Source organism: Moschus berezovskii, chromosome 7 (assembly GCF_049115385.1).
Source record: "Moschus berezovskii isolate FMDL1 chromosome 7, NW_MosBer_1.0, whole genome shotgun sequence".
Classification (NCBI taxonomy): Eukaryota; Metazoa; Chordata; class Mammalia; order Artiodactyla; family Moschidae; genus Moschus; species Moschus berezovskii.
Window position 1 is genome coordinate 3,215,193 of NC_142466.1, and position 16,827 is coordinate 3,232,019.

General features: G+C 48.9%; 1 protein-coding gene across 9 annotated transcripts in view; it reads right to left on the reverse strand.

Moving 5' to 3' along the window:
• Positions 1–296: 296 nt before the first annotated feature.
• LOC129540269 (liprin-alpha-1-like) overlaps positions 297–16,827 on the reverse strand; it is a 149,021-nt gene continuing 132,490 nt past the window's right edge. For 8 of the 9 annotated variants that reach the window (XM_088837800.1, XM_088837799.1, XM_088837796.1 and 5 more), the window contains 3 exons: positions 11,681–11,743; positions 9,950–10,173; positions 8,091–8,257 (listed from right to left, as the gene is read on the reverse strand). In XM_088837800.1, coding sequence (XP_088693926.1) covers positions 8,113–8,257; positions 9,950–10,173; positions 11,681–11,743 — 432 coding nt within the window. In that variant the 3' untranslated portion in view covers positions 8,091–8,112. Of the gene's footprint in view, positions 1,227–2,527; positions 2,695–3,539; positions 3,680–8,090; positions 8,258–9,949; positions 10,174–11,680; positions 11,744–16,827 lie in introns of those variants that run through there. The other variant, XM_088837803.1, reaches the window with a different exon arrangement.

Genomic DNA, 16,827 nt, shown 5'->3' on the forward strand with positions numbered 1-16,827 from the left:
TCAGACCCTCCCCCAGCATCAGGCCCTACTTCAGCATCAGACCCTAGGCCAGTATCAGAGGTTCCCCCCGCATCAGGCCCTAGTCCACTATCAGGCTCTCCCCCCCACCATTAAGCCCTCCCCCGGGATCAGACCTTTCCCAAGCATCAGACCCTCCCCCAGGGTCAGACCCTAATCCAGTATCAGGTCCTCTCCCAGCATCAGACCCTAGTCCAGCATCAGGCCGTTCCCCAGCATCAGGCCCTAGTCCAGCATCATGCCCTCCCCCAGCATGAGACCCTAGTCCAGCATCTGGCCCCCCTCACTCTCAGACCCTCCCCAGGCATTAGACCCTTCCCAGTATCAGGCCCTCCACCTCCAGTATGAGGTGTGGCATCCCCAGTTTTCTGACACTCCTTAGCACACTCAGGCAGCCCCAGTGCAGCAGGACAACAGCTCTTGCAGGAGGTGCATTTTTAGGAATCACCTGCGGAGCAGCAGCAGCTGGGGTTCCTTTCAGGTCAAGGAGAGGCAAAGAAGAGGCACTTGCGCAGAAGGCAGTGGTGGCTGAGGGCACGTTCCCCAGCTCTGCTTCCTCCCCGTGGGGGCTTTGCTTTCCTGCTCTCTCACAGGCCCCAGGGCGGGGTCCGTCCAGATTCACGGTCTCCTTGATGTCTCAAGCCCAAGTCCTGAGTTGCGTCCCAGTCCTGCGTGGCAGAGGGCTGGGAACACCCAAGATCAAGGGCTGAAAAGATCCCAGGGGACAGCCGGGCCCCAGAGGGTGGCAGGGCAGGGGATTAGCGTGGCCGCCCACAGAGGGCCCCGCAGCAGCACTGGAAGGAGAGCAGTGATGTCTTAGCTCACTCGGGGACGCTGCCCAGTCTAGCACTCAGAGATGTTACCGCCAGCAGCTCTGGAGACGCAGGAAGCCCGGTGAGTGACACTACTCCACTCGGGCCCTGTGGGTGGGCACTGCTGACCATGGCCTCGGTTTCCGTTCCGGTTCTACTGTCCCTCGAGGGCTGACGGGCTCCTCTTCCGAATGGCATGGGTATTTTCTTTATGTGGGTGAGCGCATCCTAGCTTGTTTCCATCAGCACTGCTGTCGCTCATCCTGCGTTTCCCACTTTACAACCTGTGCTTGCTGCTCTTTTGGTTTAACTTAGGAGCAGCCCTTATTTTCTGCATTTCCTAGTTGTCAGCATTCACTGGGGCTTTCCAGGTGGCACTCGTGGTAAAGATCCTGCCTGCCAATGCAAGAGATAACAAGAGACGTGGGTTCGATCCCTGGGTCAAGAAGATGCCCTGGAGGGGGGCATGACAACCCACTCCAGTATTCTTGCCTGGAGAATCCCCTGGACAGAGGAGCTACTGGGCTACAGTTCCTGGGCTTGCAGAGTGTCGGACACGACTGAAGCAGTTCAGCACACACTCAGGTTTCAGTTCAGTCGCTCAGTTGTGCCCGACTCTTTGCCGCTCCATGGACGGCAGCACTCCAGGCTTTCCTGTCCTTTTCACTATTTCCTGGAGTTTGCTAAAACTCTCGTCCATTGAATCAGTGATGCCATAGAACCATCTCATTTCTGTTGCATCCACCGGAGAGGTGGCTGGGGTTCGGCAAAGTGCCCGGTCCCACTGCGTGGGTGTGAACCTGCCTCACCACTCCCTAACCGCGGGGCCATGTCTCCTCTGTAAATCGGGAGGTGGCAGCCCCTGCTTGGTGAGGGGCACGTGCAGCATTTGGTACACAGTCAATGCAGCATCCCTCGCAGTGCTGTATTTCTGAATAACAGGGAGAGATGTAATAACCTGCTCCTTTTCCCCTCTTGTCCCTAAACTGTGCTCCAGACCACATCTGCGTTACTTACCCCTGTACATCCCACACCCAGCACAAACAAGACACTCAGCAAATATCTGGCTGGAGAGGCAGGAACACACCCTGTCCTCCAGGAGATGGCGCCGAGTGAGGTGGGGGCCTGGTGATGACACTGTGTGCTGAGGAGCCCCCAGGAGGACCTGCGCGGCTGTGGGGTGGGGCGGGGGCCGTGGGCAGAGCCCCTGACGGGCTCCTGGGGGTGGGGACGGTGGCAGGAAGGAGGGGGCTGTTCCTTGTGGGCTGTCCACAGATTGTACCTCACCCCTCACTGATGAGCACTTAGCCGTTTCCAAACACCTGTCACTGTTCTGGAGGAAACAACCATTGCCCAGCTCCTACTCAAGCAATTTGGGAGAATATGTTTCTAGCATTGGAGTATAAACATCTGCTTTATTCATTCCATGCTCCCTTCATCCACCCATCCAGCCAGCCATCTGTTCATCCACTCATTAATCCATCCACCCATCCACTGACGAATTCATCCATCCATCCACCCAACCACTCATTAACTCATCAGATCATCTCAGACCCACCGAGAAGACAGACGCCTCCTCCGCTCCTGCTCCCAGGAGGACCCCCAGCGTGAGTGACAGGTGCCTCGTGGGGATGACGGGGGAGACGCAGAAGGGACATGCCTGCAGGCCCCCTAACTCCGAACGGTGAAGCACCCACCTGGTCCGAATGCCTCCTTGCCGGGGTGTCCAGGCCGGCCCTTTTACTTCTTTTGAAATATGCGGCTGATGGAGTACCTGATGCTTTTGTTTTTTGCTGCTTTGTGCGGCGAGTCCTGGCTGCTGCTGCTGGGGTTGCTCCCGGGGCTGTCCTGGGAGCCTGTCGAGCTTCGGGGAGAGAAAACGACCGTTATCTGGCACCCTTGTGCAAACACACACCCGTCCACAGGACCTACTGATAGAACCGGGCACCCAGCAACACCCGCGCCTCAACCTCGCAGCAGACCGTGGAGTCTCCTTCACCAAGCACACTCCACACGAGCAAAGCAGGCTCCTGGCCACAGACAACCACCCCGGGAAGCTGCGATTCCCTGCCTCTAGCTCTCCCCCAAGGAGGACTTGACTCCAGGCCAGCTGGTGCTGAGGGCGCTCCAACCTTCCCTCAGGGTCGCTGCTCGGCAGGTGACGACACTCCCAGAGAAGGCGAGCTCCCCGGCTCTGGGCAGTAGCCCTGCCTCCCGCACGGTGACTGCCCCTGGCAGTGGCAGGAGAGCGACGGTCACCGTGCAGGGCTGCTGGTCAGGTGACCACACGTGCCCTCCATCGAGTGCTGCCTGGCTCAGGACAGGAGATCAGCAGGTGGTGGTCTGAATGAGGACAGTGTCAGTCACGGGAGTGGACAGAGTCTCCTGAGAGGAGACGCTTGAGGAAAAGGGAGGGACCCTCAAGAGTGAACCCGAGAGGCAAGGGGCCGCCACCAGCAGGAACGCACACCGGGCCGGGCAGACCTCTAGCAAGAGCAGGAGGAAAGCTCCCACAGGAGTCAATCCATCGAGACGGACGTTTCCTAAAATCACTGAGGTCACTGAGCTCTCCTCCCCCAGCACCTGAAGTCCACCACTAAACCCAGGCACCGAACCCAGTGGGATTCATGTAAAATCATCCTTGCAACTCTTTCAAGACAAGAGGCGCAGGGCTCCTGAAACTGATGCCGAGGCGCACAAGCCCCTTACTTGCAGGCGTCCCTGATGGCCTCGTGGCTGGCTGTGTGCAGCGACCCCGTGTGCAGCCGGTCCAGCCGAAGGGACCGCGGCGAGGCAGGGGTCGAGGTTTTGCCTTCGATGCCTCCTACCTCTTCCCGGATAGCTGGCGGCTGAGGGAATGAGGTAAGTGTAAAATTGGGTAACAAAAGACTGTCGTAAAAGGCAATCTCACAGGCTTTACATTATAACCAGAAACTTATTTGAAAATCTATTAGCTATGCTTTCCCCCAAGTACAAAATAAACCCTTGTTATAGCTTAATGCCATCTTAAAGGACTGTCTTGTTCAAGAGAGGCAGGGCTGTGGGGCAGCGAGAGCACCCGACTGAGTGCAGAGACCCCGGACCAGAGCCTCCCTGCAGCCGGGCTCTGCCCTCCCTGGAACCCAACAACCAGATGGCCCTGCCGGGCAGGAGGGCAGAGCAATGCCAGCACCGTGAACCCTGCATGGCATGAACTGCCCTGATGAAAGGACTGTGCTCATCGCCAGACGCTGCTCAGAAGCACCAGTTTCAAGAGTAAGAAACCTCTCAGCAAAGCCGTCCAGACCTTTCTGTTTGAAGGAGGAAAGCACACCGCTTGTGCCACCACCCAAGAGCATTTGTAGTGATGATGCAGGTTACTGGAACCCATCACGACCAGAGAAACACAGAAAAGGTACCTAACCCCTCCATGTGAACACCACGGGTCTGCCTTGGATTTCTAGGGAACACACAGACTGGGGGCTACACCCTGAAGTGCTTACACACAGTTCGAGTGTAATTCGCTCACTGTGGTTGCCATAAAGCACCCCTAGGTCTCACTAACAGATGATCTTGTATCAACCTAGAACAGTGGAATAGGGAGGGAGATTTGAGTTAGGTTCAAAAGGGAGGGGACATATGGGTGCCTACGGCTGATCCATGTTGAGGTTTGACAGAGCGGCACACCCCGGCCACCAATCCCAGGGTGACGGCGCTGCCCTGCTGTGCCCAACAGGAGGGCTCCCGGGCACTGAGCTGCCTGAACCAGAGTGCGGCTGCCCGAGTCCTGCGGGAAGGCCCCAGGAGTCCTCGGTCAGCGGGCTGGGAGCGGGAGAGGGACAAGGAAGGCCAACCCTCGGGGCACTGGATCCCAACAACAGGGGCTCATCCAAGTGACCCGAGGGGAGCGGCACCGAGCTCCCTCCTGATGCTCCCTCCATCAGGGATGCCGTGATGGACACGAGAGCCTCAGGAGGAAAGAGAGCTGGACGGCACCACGGGTACACGTCCAGGCTCTGATCAGACCAGTCCGCACCGCTCTGCTGTGTGTGAGCCTGGGCTCTCTCAGTCTCAGTGTCCATGTCTGCTGAATGGGGATAACAGCAGCCTAGACCTCACCTGGGTGTCTGTGGGATGAGATGACAGACTTGGAAAGCACTTGACACGGTGCCCGGTGCACAGAGTCTCCTGCACACTGCTACCCACCGTCAGTAAATTGGCTTCCCGCAAATCTAACATCTATGTCTTTTAAGAAAATCTAACAGTCGTGACTTTTAAGAAAACACCGAATGTAAATTCCATGGTGGTCAGAGGTTAGGACTTGGCACTTTCACTGCCGGGACACTGGTCTGATCCCTGGTTGCGGAAGTAAGATCCCATAAGCTCTGCAGCATGGCAAAAAAATAAGTAAAGAAAAATTTAAAAATAACCAATGATACTATGTCTATTATAAATAAGCATGAGATGATTAGAAGGCAAACAAGTGGGAGAAAGCAAACTGTTACAATTGTCCCAACAAATGACCTATTTCCAACAGAACCATCAGCATATTTTAAGTGGTAGGTGAGCTTCGTTACTTCCATTAAAACGTCAATTATTCACCAGTACATAACCACATAGTGTTCATTCATGTTAAACGATAAGGACTGTTTAACACTTCACAGAGAAACAAAGGCATGCTAAAGTACTAAGTAGTTTACCTTTCAACGATGCTTCCTTAAATCACTAGGTTGATAGATGCATGCAAAGAAATGAAAAGACACCAGATTTATTGTGACTCTGAAGCTAAAAATTCAAGAATCAGTATAGGCAAAGACAGTAAAGCAAAAAAGACTGCAAACATATAAGTGAGATGAAGATTTAGAGAACATGTAACTGGAAACAGAACATATTTTTGACCACAGAAATTAAATAAGCTATTGAAGATTTACTAGAGAAACACTATCAATTACTACTCAGACGATACAATTCCATTACAATATCGTGATTTAATAAAGCACAGCATTCTGTACAATAAAGGGCCTTAACAGTTGTCTATTCTCAGCCAAATTTCTCTATAAATTAGTTTCTCTCATAAAAAAATGTTAAACATTAAATTAGTAATTTAACTGATGAGGAAGTTACCATAATACCTATTTCAACATTGAAGAAATCTGACCACTTATTGGATATTTATGTAAAATCCTTACAAAGAATTTGATTTAAAACTTCTCAAAATAAATTCATTAAAGCAGGTTCCCTGTGAAAATATGTAAGAATGAAAACTAGCATAATAGCAGGTGCAGTCATTAACCATAGAAGATACTTTTTTAAAGTCTAAGAGAGACATTAACTGTGCAAAAGCTGATGACATTGAGAGTCTTAAATACAAGCGCCTACACAGAAAGGATATTGTGTCAAAAGTCCATTAAATCTACACTTAAGAGGGTCATTTCTTTATGTAAGGATCATCTCATTTATGAATTACACGCGTTATGTAGTTTAGGATCCATCTACATTATGCTTATAACTGCATGCTGCTGCTGCTGCTGCTGCTAAGTCGCTTCAGTCGTGTCCCCTCTGTGCGACCCCATAGATGGCAGCCCACCAGGCTCCCCCGTCCCTGGGATTCTCCAGGCAAGAACACTGGAGTGGGTTGCCATTTCCTTCTCCAATGCATGGAAGTGAAAACGGAAAGTGAAGTCGCTCAGTCGTGTCTGACTCTTCGCGACCCCATGGACTGAAGCCTACCAGGCTCCTCCGTCTATGGGATTTTCCAGGCGAGAGTCCTGGAGTGGGGGTGCCATTGCCTTCTCCTGTAACTGCTTAGTGATACGCTAATTCAAACTTACTGCTATGGGGCAAACACACCATTTAATGAGACACGAAGACAAAGCACAAACCCTACTAAGGGGACTCACGCTGTGGACCACAGCACCGCTATGACCAGAGCAAGTGGGAGGATGGGGGAGGGGAGACGGATGGGCAAACGACAGCTGATTGACAACGACTGATTGACCGTTGCCTGACTGACAACGACTAAGCAGACAGCAGGATGAGACAGGAAATCAAAACCAATGACAAAAGCAGACACACCGTCAGAGAAGTCCAACAGCAAGGAAAACATATACAGAACTGTTCTTTTACAAATACTCGGAAAGAAATCAAGCATGAAACCACAGAGAAATCATCAAAGAATTTTAAATTTCAACTACTTAGTCAATGATGCAAATTATAAAAACAGCGTGTCAAAAGACCACAACATGGACTAGTTACCACTTCACATGCCACTAAAATGATTCACAGTGAATTTAATTATATGCTGACTAACAATATAGCTAACATGAAATGGGTGGTAACGGAAACAGTGATAATGCAAGTGCAGTTACAAAGCAGAGTGTTGTACACGTGATTTCATGGGGTAAACAGCAATGCACTCACAAAACCCAGGCTAAACATGAAAGCAAGCTGGGACATGTGCTTTAGAGCCACACACTCTGTCACCAAAAGCCCTAGGTAGTCATCCTGTTTTTAGACTCGGAAGAGTGAGGAAGCCCGACTTCTTCCCTGGGGCCCCCGGCTTTTAACCTGGTTTCACACGTAGAGCTGGCCTGAGCGCACGGCCAGGCCCATCAGCAAGCAGACCAGTTGAGATTCTTGGGTTTTGTCCCCACCGCATGCCCTGCGCCCTGCAGTCAGGCATCCCCAGTGGAAAATGTGCGGCACGGTTTTCACACGCCATGAGAGCTGCCTATGGTTACTTTCATGAAGCTGTCTGCTCCCTGAGAACAGAAACTTCCCTGCAGCTGCTGTGCCCAGCACAGGCCCGGCCCAATGTTACAGAGGCAGGCTCTGGCTGAGTTCACGATGACGTGCTAAGCCAGTGGTCCAGAACTGAACTGAACTGAATTTGTCACTGTGCCATAAAGACTAGGCAGTTTTAAAAAATCTTAGACCTCTGAGCGTAGCAAATGTACCTGATTTTCTTCTGGGTAAAAAGAGAAAAAACAAACAAACAAAAGAAAACCAGTGTGCTGGGGGAGGGACGCGGCAGGGAGGAGCCAGACACATATCCCAGTCGTGATGCCCAGCTTGTCTACTTCCTGCGGCGGGCTGTGCCACTTCCTTTGGGGCTTGGAGCGCCCACTGCTGTGCGAGCAGGAGCTGGCAAGCGAGGAGGCGGGATACAGGTTGAGGGAGCATGTATGGCATAACCAACCAATATAGTATTGTAAAGTAATTAGCCTCCAAAAAAAATAATAATAAATAAATAAATACACTGAAAGAAGACATAAACCCATTGACAGGACACATAGACATCCCTTTAATAAAATATAAATTTGACAAGCTGAAAAAATAAATAAATAAATAAAAAATAAATAAAATGACGGAGGTTGCCTAAGCTCCCGCTGCCCACACTGCTCTCAGTCTCCTCGGCCGACTGCTCCGTGTTCTTCTCTTCGATCAACCTAAAATAGAATAAAACCCGTCACGTGCCTTTTTCAGCAGGGGAGTGTGTCTCGACAACACATTTGGGCTGGCATTCTGTGTCACGATTATCAAATTCCAGAAACAGTTGCTCAATTAACATCTCAGCAAAAAGGTTCAACTTTTCCTCTTTTGACTAGCACTGAGTCTTACAAAGTGGCCCCTGATCATTCACGTTTGATTGCACTTATTTACTCTAACATTCTGACGGGGCCTGGGTGGCGACTCTCTCCCTGTGAGGAGATACCTGAAGTTGACAACCTCTACCTTTTCCCTGCTCTCAGGGCAGAGATGCACGTCAGTGCCTCAAGTCTTTTCCACTGGGAATCGGGAACTCTGTACAGTCAAAACAGAGATTCACGAACAAGCTGGAGTTTCTAAATACAAGTCCCCAGACCAGATGAAGTGCTGAGTTGATCTTTTTTTTTTTTTTTTTTGAGGTTGTATATGGACAAACGCATCACTTGATGAAGTTCTCCCCCAGCTTTGTGTGAGTTTCTGGATTCATGTCAATGTGCCGTATTAACCTAGAATTCATGGTTACTGCTCTTCTCCCCTCGTGTGTCATGGAGGATGTTATACAGCAGTTTAAATACTCGATTATGCAAATAAAATGATTTTCAAATTAAAACATAAGATTCTTACAGGAACTAAACTCTCCAGTTTCACTTCTACTTATACATCTTGAAAGTTTTTCACTGTTGATAAGTTGATGGACAGAATTTACCATTTACATCAAGTCAACTTGTTGTATAAGGAAAAATCACTTTTACGACAACTTGCTGTAAAAATAAGAATATTAATATATAACCATTCCATATTTCCTGGGGGGATGGGGAAAGACAATCTTCCTGAGCTCGTCTGTGCTCAAACACGGCCTACAAAGCAGTCTGTCTATGGCCTCAAAAGTGAGGTGGCACAACCTGCATTTGCTGGTTGTGCCGTCCATCCCCTGCCTTTCCCCCAGTCTCCCCACGCTCAGCTGACAGGGACGGGCACCTCCGCCTCAGCTGACGTGACGAGAACTATCTGAGCAGCAGCTCTGCCAGGTCCTGTGCAGGGTCGCCGGCCTGCAGCCACTCTGAACGTGGACTAGGGACAGGGGAACCGCTGTGGGGGTGTGGCACCAGGCAGGCCTCAGGGCCCCCAGCCACCCGGCTGTACCCAGGCCCAATCTACTGATGAGATGAGTAAAACTCAAACACATGTCCTTGGACCACTGTCTTCCAACATGCCAACCTTCACGCTGTATTAAGTTAAAAGGGAAAATGCAGATCTGAGTGGGAATTTGCTAACCACAAAACTCCAGCTTTTCTGATCCAGGCGGCTTTTCACCAGAACGTGGGAGGCTCTGAGCGACACAGGAGGGCACGCCCTCAGTGCTGGAGGGTGCACGGGCGGCAGGGGACACCGCCTCAGCACCTCACCCACCTTGGGGCTCAGAGCTGAGGGGGGGACACCCCACAATGCCCCCCACAGAGTGCTGACACCACACTGTGGACAGAACGCCCTGGCTGACTGAGCTCTAGAATCAAGGGCAATCTTGGAACTGAAAATTCTTGAGGCAGACCTGAAGTCAGTTTTCTTACTATGGAACACTCAGACTTCTCTAAGGAGAAGACAGTTCCCCAGAGAAACCGAGTTTCCGGGGAGCTGGCATCAGGCTGACCCACCGGATCTCTTCGATGATGGCGTCCAGCTGCCCCTGAAGCATCACAGTCGGAGTCTCAGCATCGTTCTGCCCGCTGGGCGACAGCTGAGTGGCCGAGCTGAAGAGGGTAACCCCGTCGCCCTTGCCATCAGACACGCCCTCGTCACTCTCGAACGCCTGGGCCACGTTGGCCAGCATGCTGGCTTGCTGCACGCGATCCCAGCCCTGTTCCTTCAGGGTCTGCACCTGGGCATGAGAGGACCACGTCTCGTTAGCGACATTCAGGAAAGCTCAAGTCTATCAGGAACTGAACACAATTTTACATGGAAGCCCTGACTGAGGATAAATGGGTCATGCTTAGGAGACACTGCCATCTCTTAAGCGAGCAGTACTAAGAAACGGGCAGGAGGAGAATTCAGTTCCCATATGGCCTGGTGACACTCAGCTCTTAGCGTGGACAGAAGGCAATAGTATGAGGTTATTCACAAGGGAGGGCTGATGGAGTCAGAGACAAAAATCAAACATTAAAAAAATACATCCATGCCCCCATCAGCCAGGCTGAAGGAAAATAAGAAAAAGCAGTCCTTCAGCTCAGCAGCCGCTGGGTCCACCTCAGTTGTCATCACTTGTACTGGTTCACTGAGGAGGGCCACCCTCACAGGTTCCCAGTCCTCCATTTTCCAGGCTGGTCTGAACACCCACAGACAGGAGCGAGCAGGGGCAGCCAGGGGACAGGAGGGCCAGCCCCACCACGGCTTTCCTCTCAGGGCACAGGCCCTCGGCTGTTCTGGGCGGCGGCCCCTCGCACTGCAAGGGCGGCTCTGTCATCAGAGACGCACGGGAGGGTGCCTGCAGGGCCCCGTGCTGCCCTCCCACTCTCACACCTCACACCCTTCTCTCCGCAAATGTCCCCCCTGCCCCACTGTCACCCAGGTCCTGCCTTCTTTTCCCAGACATGACCTCAAAGCAACTGAGGGGCAGCCTCGAGATGCTGGCTTGCCGGCTCCCTGTCCCCAGGGGCCAGTGCCCTCGTCCCCTGTCTTCGTCACGACCCCTCCCCAGGGCAGGGCCACCCCCTTCGCTGGCTCCAGGACCACCTGCCATCATTCCTGCTCCGCTCCAGCGAACCAGCTGCCTATGGGTTCACCCCCATCAGCCCGGTCAGCACATCCTCTCCCTTCCTGCGCCTTCAAATCACACAACGGGAACCAGCAGATTCCTCCTCCAGGGCTCCCTGCAGCGCCTGCTGCGAGTCTCTTAAAGTTCCCTGGGAGCGGCCTCTACTGTCCCCCTCCCTGCCTGGTCTCCAGCTCTCTGCAAGCAGGCGGTGTGCCCCACCCCGCAGGGCAGCTCCCCGGGGGCTCTCAACCCCTGGACTGCCAGCAAAGACCCAGAAATAAACTTCTAAGAAAGAAACGAAGAGGTGAGGGTGGACCGAGAACAAAGTTCGAGCACGGCGGCTGCTAACACTGGGGCCATCGGGGGATCCGGCTCACTAATGCTTTCTGTAAGGGTTATGGGCACACGTCTACGTCTGTTCCTTTACACACTGCCTGTGGATGCTGTCATGCTTATTGACTAGCATGAAATGCTGCTACTCAATTATTCGTAACCAGTAAAGACATTTACTCTGGGGCCCTCTTGGGAACAGTTTTCCAACTCCTGTCCTGGAGCTTTCCCCCACACACAGATCAAGCCGGGACAGGCCACGCCATATGTGCCTCTTTGTAAAGGGGCCATGGGGCTGGCTCACCTTATCCTCCAGATCAGCCATTCTCTTATTGTGTTCTTCCTTCACGTCGTCTCCCTGCCTTGCCTACAACAGGAAAAACAAAACCTCATGAACTTCAAGAGCAAAGTACGGTTCTTCTTTTAAAAGCACCGGGGAGGGGAGAAGGAACAAGATGGCGGAGGAATAGGACGGCGAGACCACTCTCTCCCCCACAAAATCATCAAAAGAACATTTGAACGCGGAGTAAAGTCCACAAAACAACTTCTGAATGCTGACAGAGGACGTCAGGCACCCAGAAAAGCAGCCCATTGTCTTCGAAAGGAGGTAGGAAAAAACATAAAAGATAAAAAGCGAGACAAAAGAAGTAAGGATGGAGCTCCGTTCCGGGAAGGGAGGCTTTAAAAAGAGAGAAGTTTCCAAACACCAGGAAACACTCTTACTGGAGAATCTGTGGCGAGCCTTGGAAGCTCAGAGGGCCACATAACCCTCTTTTTTTTTTTTAAAGATTTTTTTAAAACCCACAGATTACCCGCCAAACGGTAACTCCCAGCAGAGAAGCAGCGCAGACGCCTGCATATGCCATTAGCAAGCGGCGGCTGGGCAGGGAGGAGCCGGCTGAACTTAGAGAGAGGACTGGGCTTGAATGCCGCAAGAACATTTTGAGAGAACTGGGGAGAGCAAAGCAGACTGTGGGACAGCTTCCCCACGAAAAGGCGGAAAGCTCTAACCTAAGACTCAGCCAGCCCCGCTCACAGAATAAAGGACTGAGCAGAGTGAGCCAGCTGCGGTCGGCCCATCCCCCATCCCCCACCGAGACAGGCAGGGAGCGCAGCCAGAGCTGGAGCGGGCAACCGCGGCCCCAGAAAGGCATCTGATACAAACTGCAGACAGGCTTGTTGCTAGTCAAGACTTCTTGGGCTCGGGCCGGTCGATATCCCCCTGAGAAGGTGCGCCAGTTGTACACCCAGAAAACTGAGTAGCGGGGACTGGGGAGGCGATAAGTCACAGAGACCGCGCTCGCCAAACACCTGGTCCCCTGAGCTGCTCGGACCGGGGAAGGCACAAAACGCAGGCCCAACCAAGTCTGCGCCTTTGTGGAGTACCTGAGAACCTGAACTTGAGCCGCTCAGACCTGGGAAGTGCATACAACCCGGCGCTGGCCTCGGACAGTTCCTGGCAGAGCAACCTAGAGCCTGTGCAGTGTAGACTGGGACAGCATATGTGCTGTGAGCGGGGGCAAACCCAGTGTGGCCGAGACGCTGCGAGCACTCCCCACAGATGCCAGAGATATTCGTCTGCAGTGTTCCTCCCTTCCCAGTACAGGACTGAACAACTGAGCCTTAAAAAGTGTCCACCCACCCCCTAGTATCAGGGCGGAAATTAGACACTGAAGAGACCAGCAAACAGAAGCTAAAACAGAGGGAACCACCTTGGAAATGACAGATAGAGACGTCTAGAGGCTACTCCAAGAATAAGACCAAAAACCAGAGGCAAGAGGCTTAAGCCCGAATCCTGAGAACACCAGAGAACTCCTGACTCCAGGGAACATTAATCAATAGAAGCTCATCAAACGTCTCCATACCTACACTAAAACCAAGCACCACCCAAGGGTCAACAAGTTCCAGAGCAAGACATACCACGCAAATTCTCCAGTAACACAGGAAACTAGCCCTGAGCTTCAATATACAGGCTGCCCAAAGTCACTCCAAACCCACTGACATCTCATAACTCATTACTGGACACTTCATCGCACTCCAGAGAGAACAAATCCAGCTCCACCCACCAAAACACCAACACAAGCTTCCATAACCAGGGAACCTTGACAAGTCACCTGTCCAACCCCAAACACAGCGAGGAAACTACATAATAAAGAGAACTCCACAAACGGCCAGAAGAGGGAAAGGCCACCCCAAGCAAAGCATTACAAGCAAGATGAAGAGGCAGAGAAATACCCAGCAAGTAAAGGAACAAGATAAATGCCCACCAACACAAACAAAAGAGGAAGATATAGGGAATCTACCCGATAAAGAATTTCGAATTTTGGTGGTGAAAATGATTCAAAATCTTGAAAGCAAAATGGAGTTACAGATAAATAACCTGGAGAAAAGGATTGAGAAGATGGAAGAAAGGTTTAATAAGGACTTAGAGGAAGTAAAAAAGAATCAATATACAATGAATAATGCAATAGATGAGATCAGAAACACTCTGGAGGGAACAAACAGTAGAATAACAGAGGCAGAAGACAGGATAAGCGAGCTAGAAGATAGAATTGTAGAAATAAATGAAACAGAGAGGAAAAAAGAAAAACAAATTAAAAGAAATGAGAACAATATTAGAGACCTCTGGGACAATGTTAAACGCTCCAACATTCGAATCATAGGAATCCCAGAAGAAGAAGACAAAAAGAAAGACCATGAAAGAATACTTGAGGAGATAATAGTTGAAAACTTCCCTAAAATGAGGAAAGAAATAATCACCCAAGTCGAAGAAACCCAGAGAGTCCCCAACAGGATAAACCCAAGGTGAAATACTCCAAGACACATATTAATCAAAATAACAAAGATCAAACACAAAGAACAAATATTAAAAGCAGCAAGGGAAAAACAGCAAATAACACACAAGGGGATTCCCATAAGGATAACAGCTGATCTTTCAACAGAAACTCTTCAGGCCAGGAGGGAATGGCAAGACATACTTAAAGTGATGAAAGAAAATAATCTACAGCCCAGACTACTGTACCCAGCAAGGATCTCATTCAAATATGAAGGAGAAATCAAAAGCTTTACAGACAAGCAAAAGCTGAGAGAATTCAGCATTACCAAACCAGCTCTCCAACAAATGCTAAAGGATCTTTTCTAGACAGGAAACACAGAAAGGGTGTATAAACTCGAACCCAAAGCAATAAAGAAAATGGCAACGGGATCGTACTTATCAATAATTACCTTAAACGTAAATGGGTTAAATGTCCCAACCAAAAGACAAAGGCTGGCTGAATGGATACAAAAACAAGACCCCCATATATGTTGTCTGCAAGAGACCCACCTCAAAACGAGGGACACATACAGACTGAAAGTGAAGGGCTGGGAAAAGATATGCCATGCAAATAGAGATCAAAAGAAAGCAGGAGTAGCAATATTCATATCAGATAAAATAGACTTTAAAACAAAGGCTGTGAAAAGAGACAAAGAAGGAAACTACATAATGATCAAAGGATCAATCCAAGATGAAGATATAATAATTATAAATATTTATGCACCCAACATAGGAGCACCACAATATTTAAGACAATTACTAACAAGTATGAAAGGGGAAATTAACAATCATGCAATAATAGTGGGAGATTTTAATACCCCACTTACATCTATGGATAGATCAACTAAACAGAAAATTAACAAGGAAACACAAACTTTAAATGATACAATAGACGAGTTAGACCTAATAGATATCTATAGGACATTTCACCCCAAAACAATGAATTTCAACTTTTTCTCAAGTGCACATGGAACCTTTTCCAGGATAGATCACATCCTGGGCCATAAATCTAGCCTTGGTAAATTCAAAAAAGTTGAAATCATTCCATGCATCTTTTCTGACCACAATGCAGTAAGATTAGATCTCAATTACGTGAGAAAAACTATTAAAAATGCCAAAATATGGAGGCTGAACAACACGCTGCTGAATAATGAACAGATCATAGAAGAAATCAAAAGAGAAATCAAAATATGCATAAAAATGAATGAAAATGAAAACACAACAACCCAGAACCTCTGGGACACTGTAAAAGCAGTGCTAAGGGGGAATTTCATAGCAATACAGGCACACATCAAAAAACAATAAAAAAGTCAACCGATTAACCTAACTCTACATCTAAAGAACTAGAAAAGGAAGAAATGAAGAACCCCAGGGTTAGTAGAAGGAAAGAAATTGTAAAAATTAGGGCAGAGATAAATGCAAAAGAAACAAAAGAGACCATAGCAAAAATCAACAAAGCCAAAAGCTGGTTCCTTGAGAAGGTAAATAAAATTGACAAACCACTAGCCAGACTTATCAAGAAACAAAGGGAGAAGAACCAAATCAATAAAATTAGAAATGAAAATGGAGAGATCACAACTGACAACACAGAAATACAAAGGATTATTAGAGAATACTATCAGCAATTATATGGCAATAAAATGAATAACCTGGAAGAAATGGACAAATTCCTAGAAAAGTACAACTTTCCAAAACTGAACCAGGAAGAAATAGAAAATCTGAACAGACCCATCACAAGCACGGAACTAGAGGCTGTAATCAGGAATCTTCCAGCAAACAAAAGCCCAGGTCCAGGTCCAAATTCTACCAAAAATTTAGAGAAGAGCTAACACCTATTCTACTCAAACTCTTCCAGGAAATTGCTGAGGAAGGGAAACTTCCAAACTCATTCTATGAGGCCACCATCACCCTAATCCCAAAACCTGGTAAAGACCCCACAAAAAAAGAAAACTACAGGCCAATATCACTGATGAATATAGATGCAAAAATCCTTAACAAAATTCTAGCAATCAGAATCCAACAACACATTAAGAAGATCATACATCATGACCAAGTGGGCTTTATCCCAGGAATGCAAGTTTTCTTCAATATCCGCAAATCAATCAACATAATACACCACATTAACAAACTGAAAAATAAAAATCATATGATTATCTCAATAGATGCAGGGAAAGCCTTCGACAAAATTCAACATCCATTTATGATTAAAAAAAAAAACCCTCCAGAAAGTGGGAATAGAAGGGACATACCTCAATATAATAAAAGCTATATATGACAAACCCACAGCAAACATTATCCTCAATGGTGAAAAACTGAAAGCATTTCCCCTAAAGTCAGGAACAAGAGAAGAGTGCCCACTCTCACCACTACTATTCAACATAGTTCTGGAAGTTTTGGCCACAGCAATCAGAGCAGAAAAAGACATAAAAGGAATACAAATTCGAAAAGAAGAAGTAAAACTATCACTGTTCGCTGATGACATGATCCTCTACACAGAAAACCCTAGAGACTCTACCAGAAAACTACTAGAGCTAATCAATGATTACAGTAACGTTGCAAGATATAAAATCAACACACAGAAATCCCTTGCATTCCCATACACTAAAAATGAGAAAATAGAAAGAGAAATTAAGGAA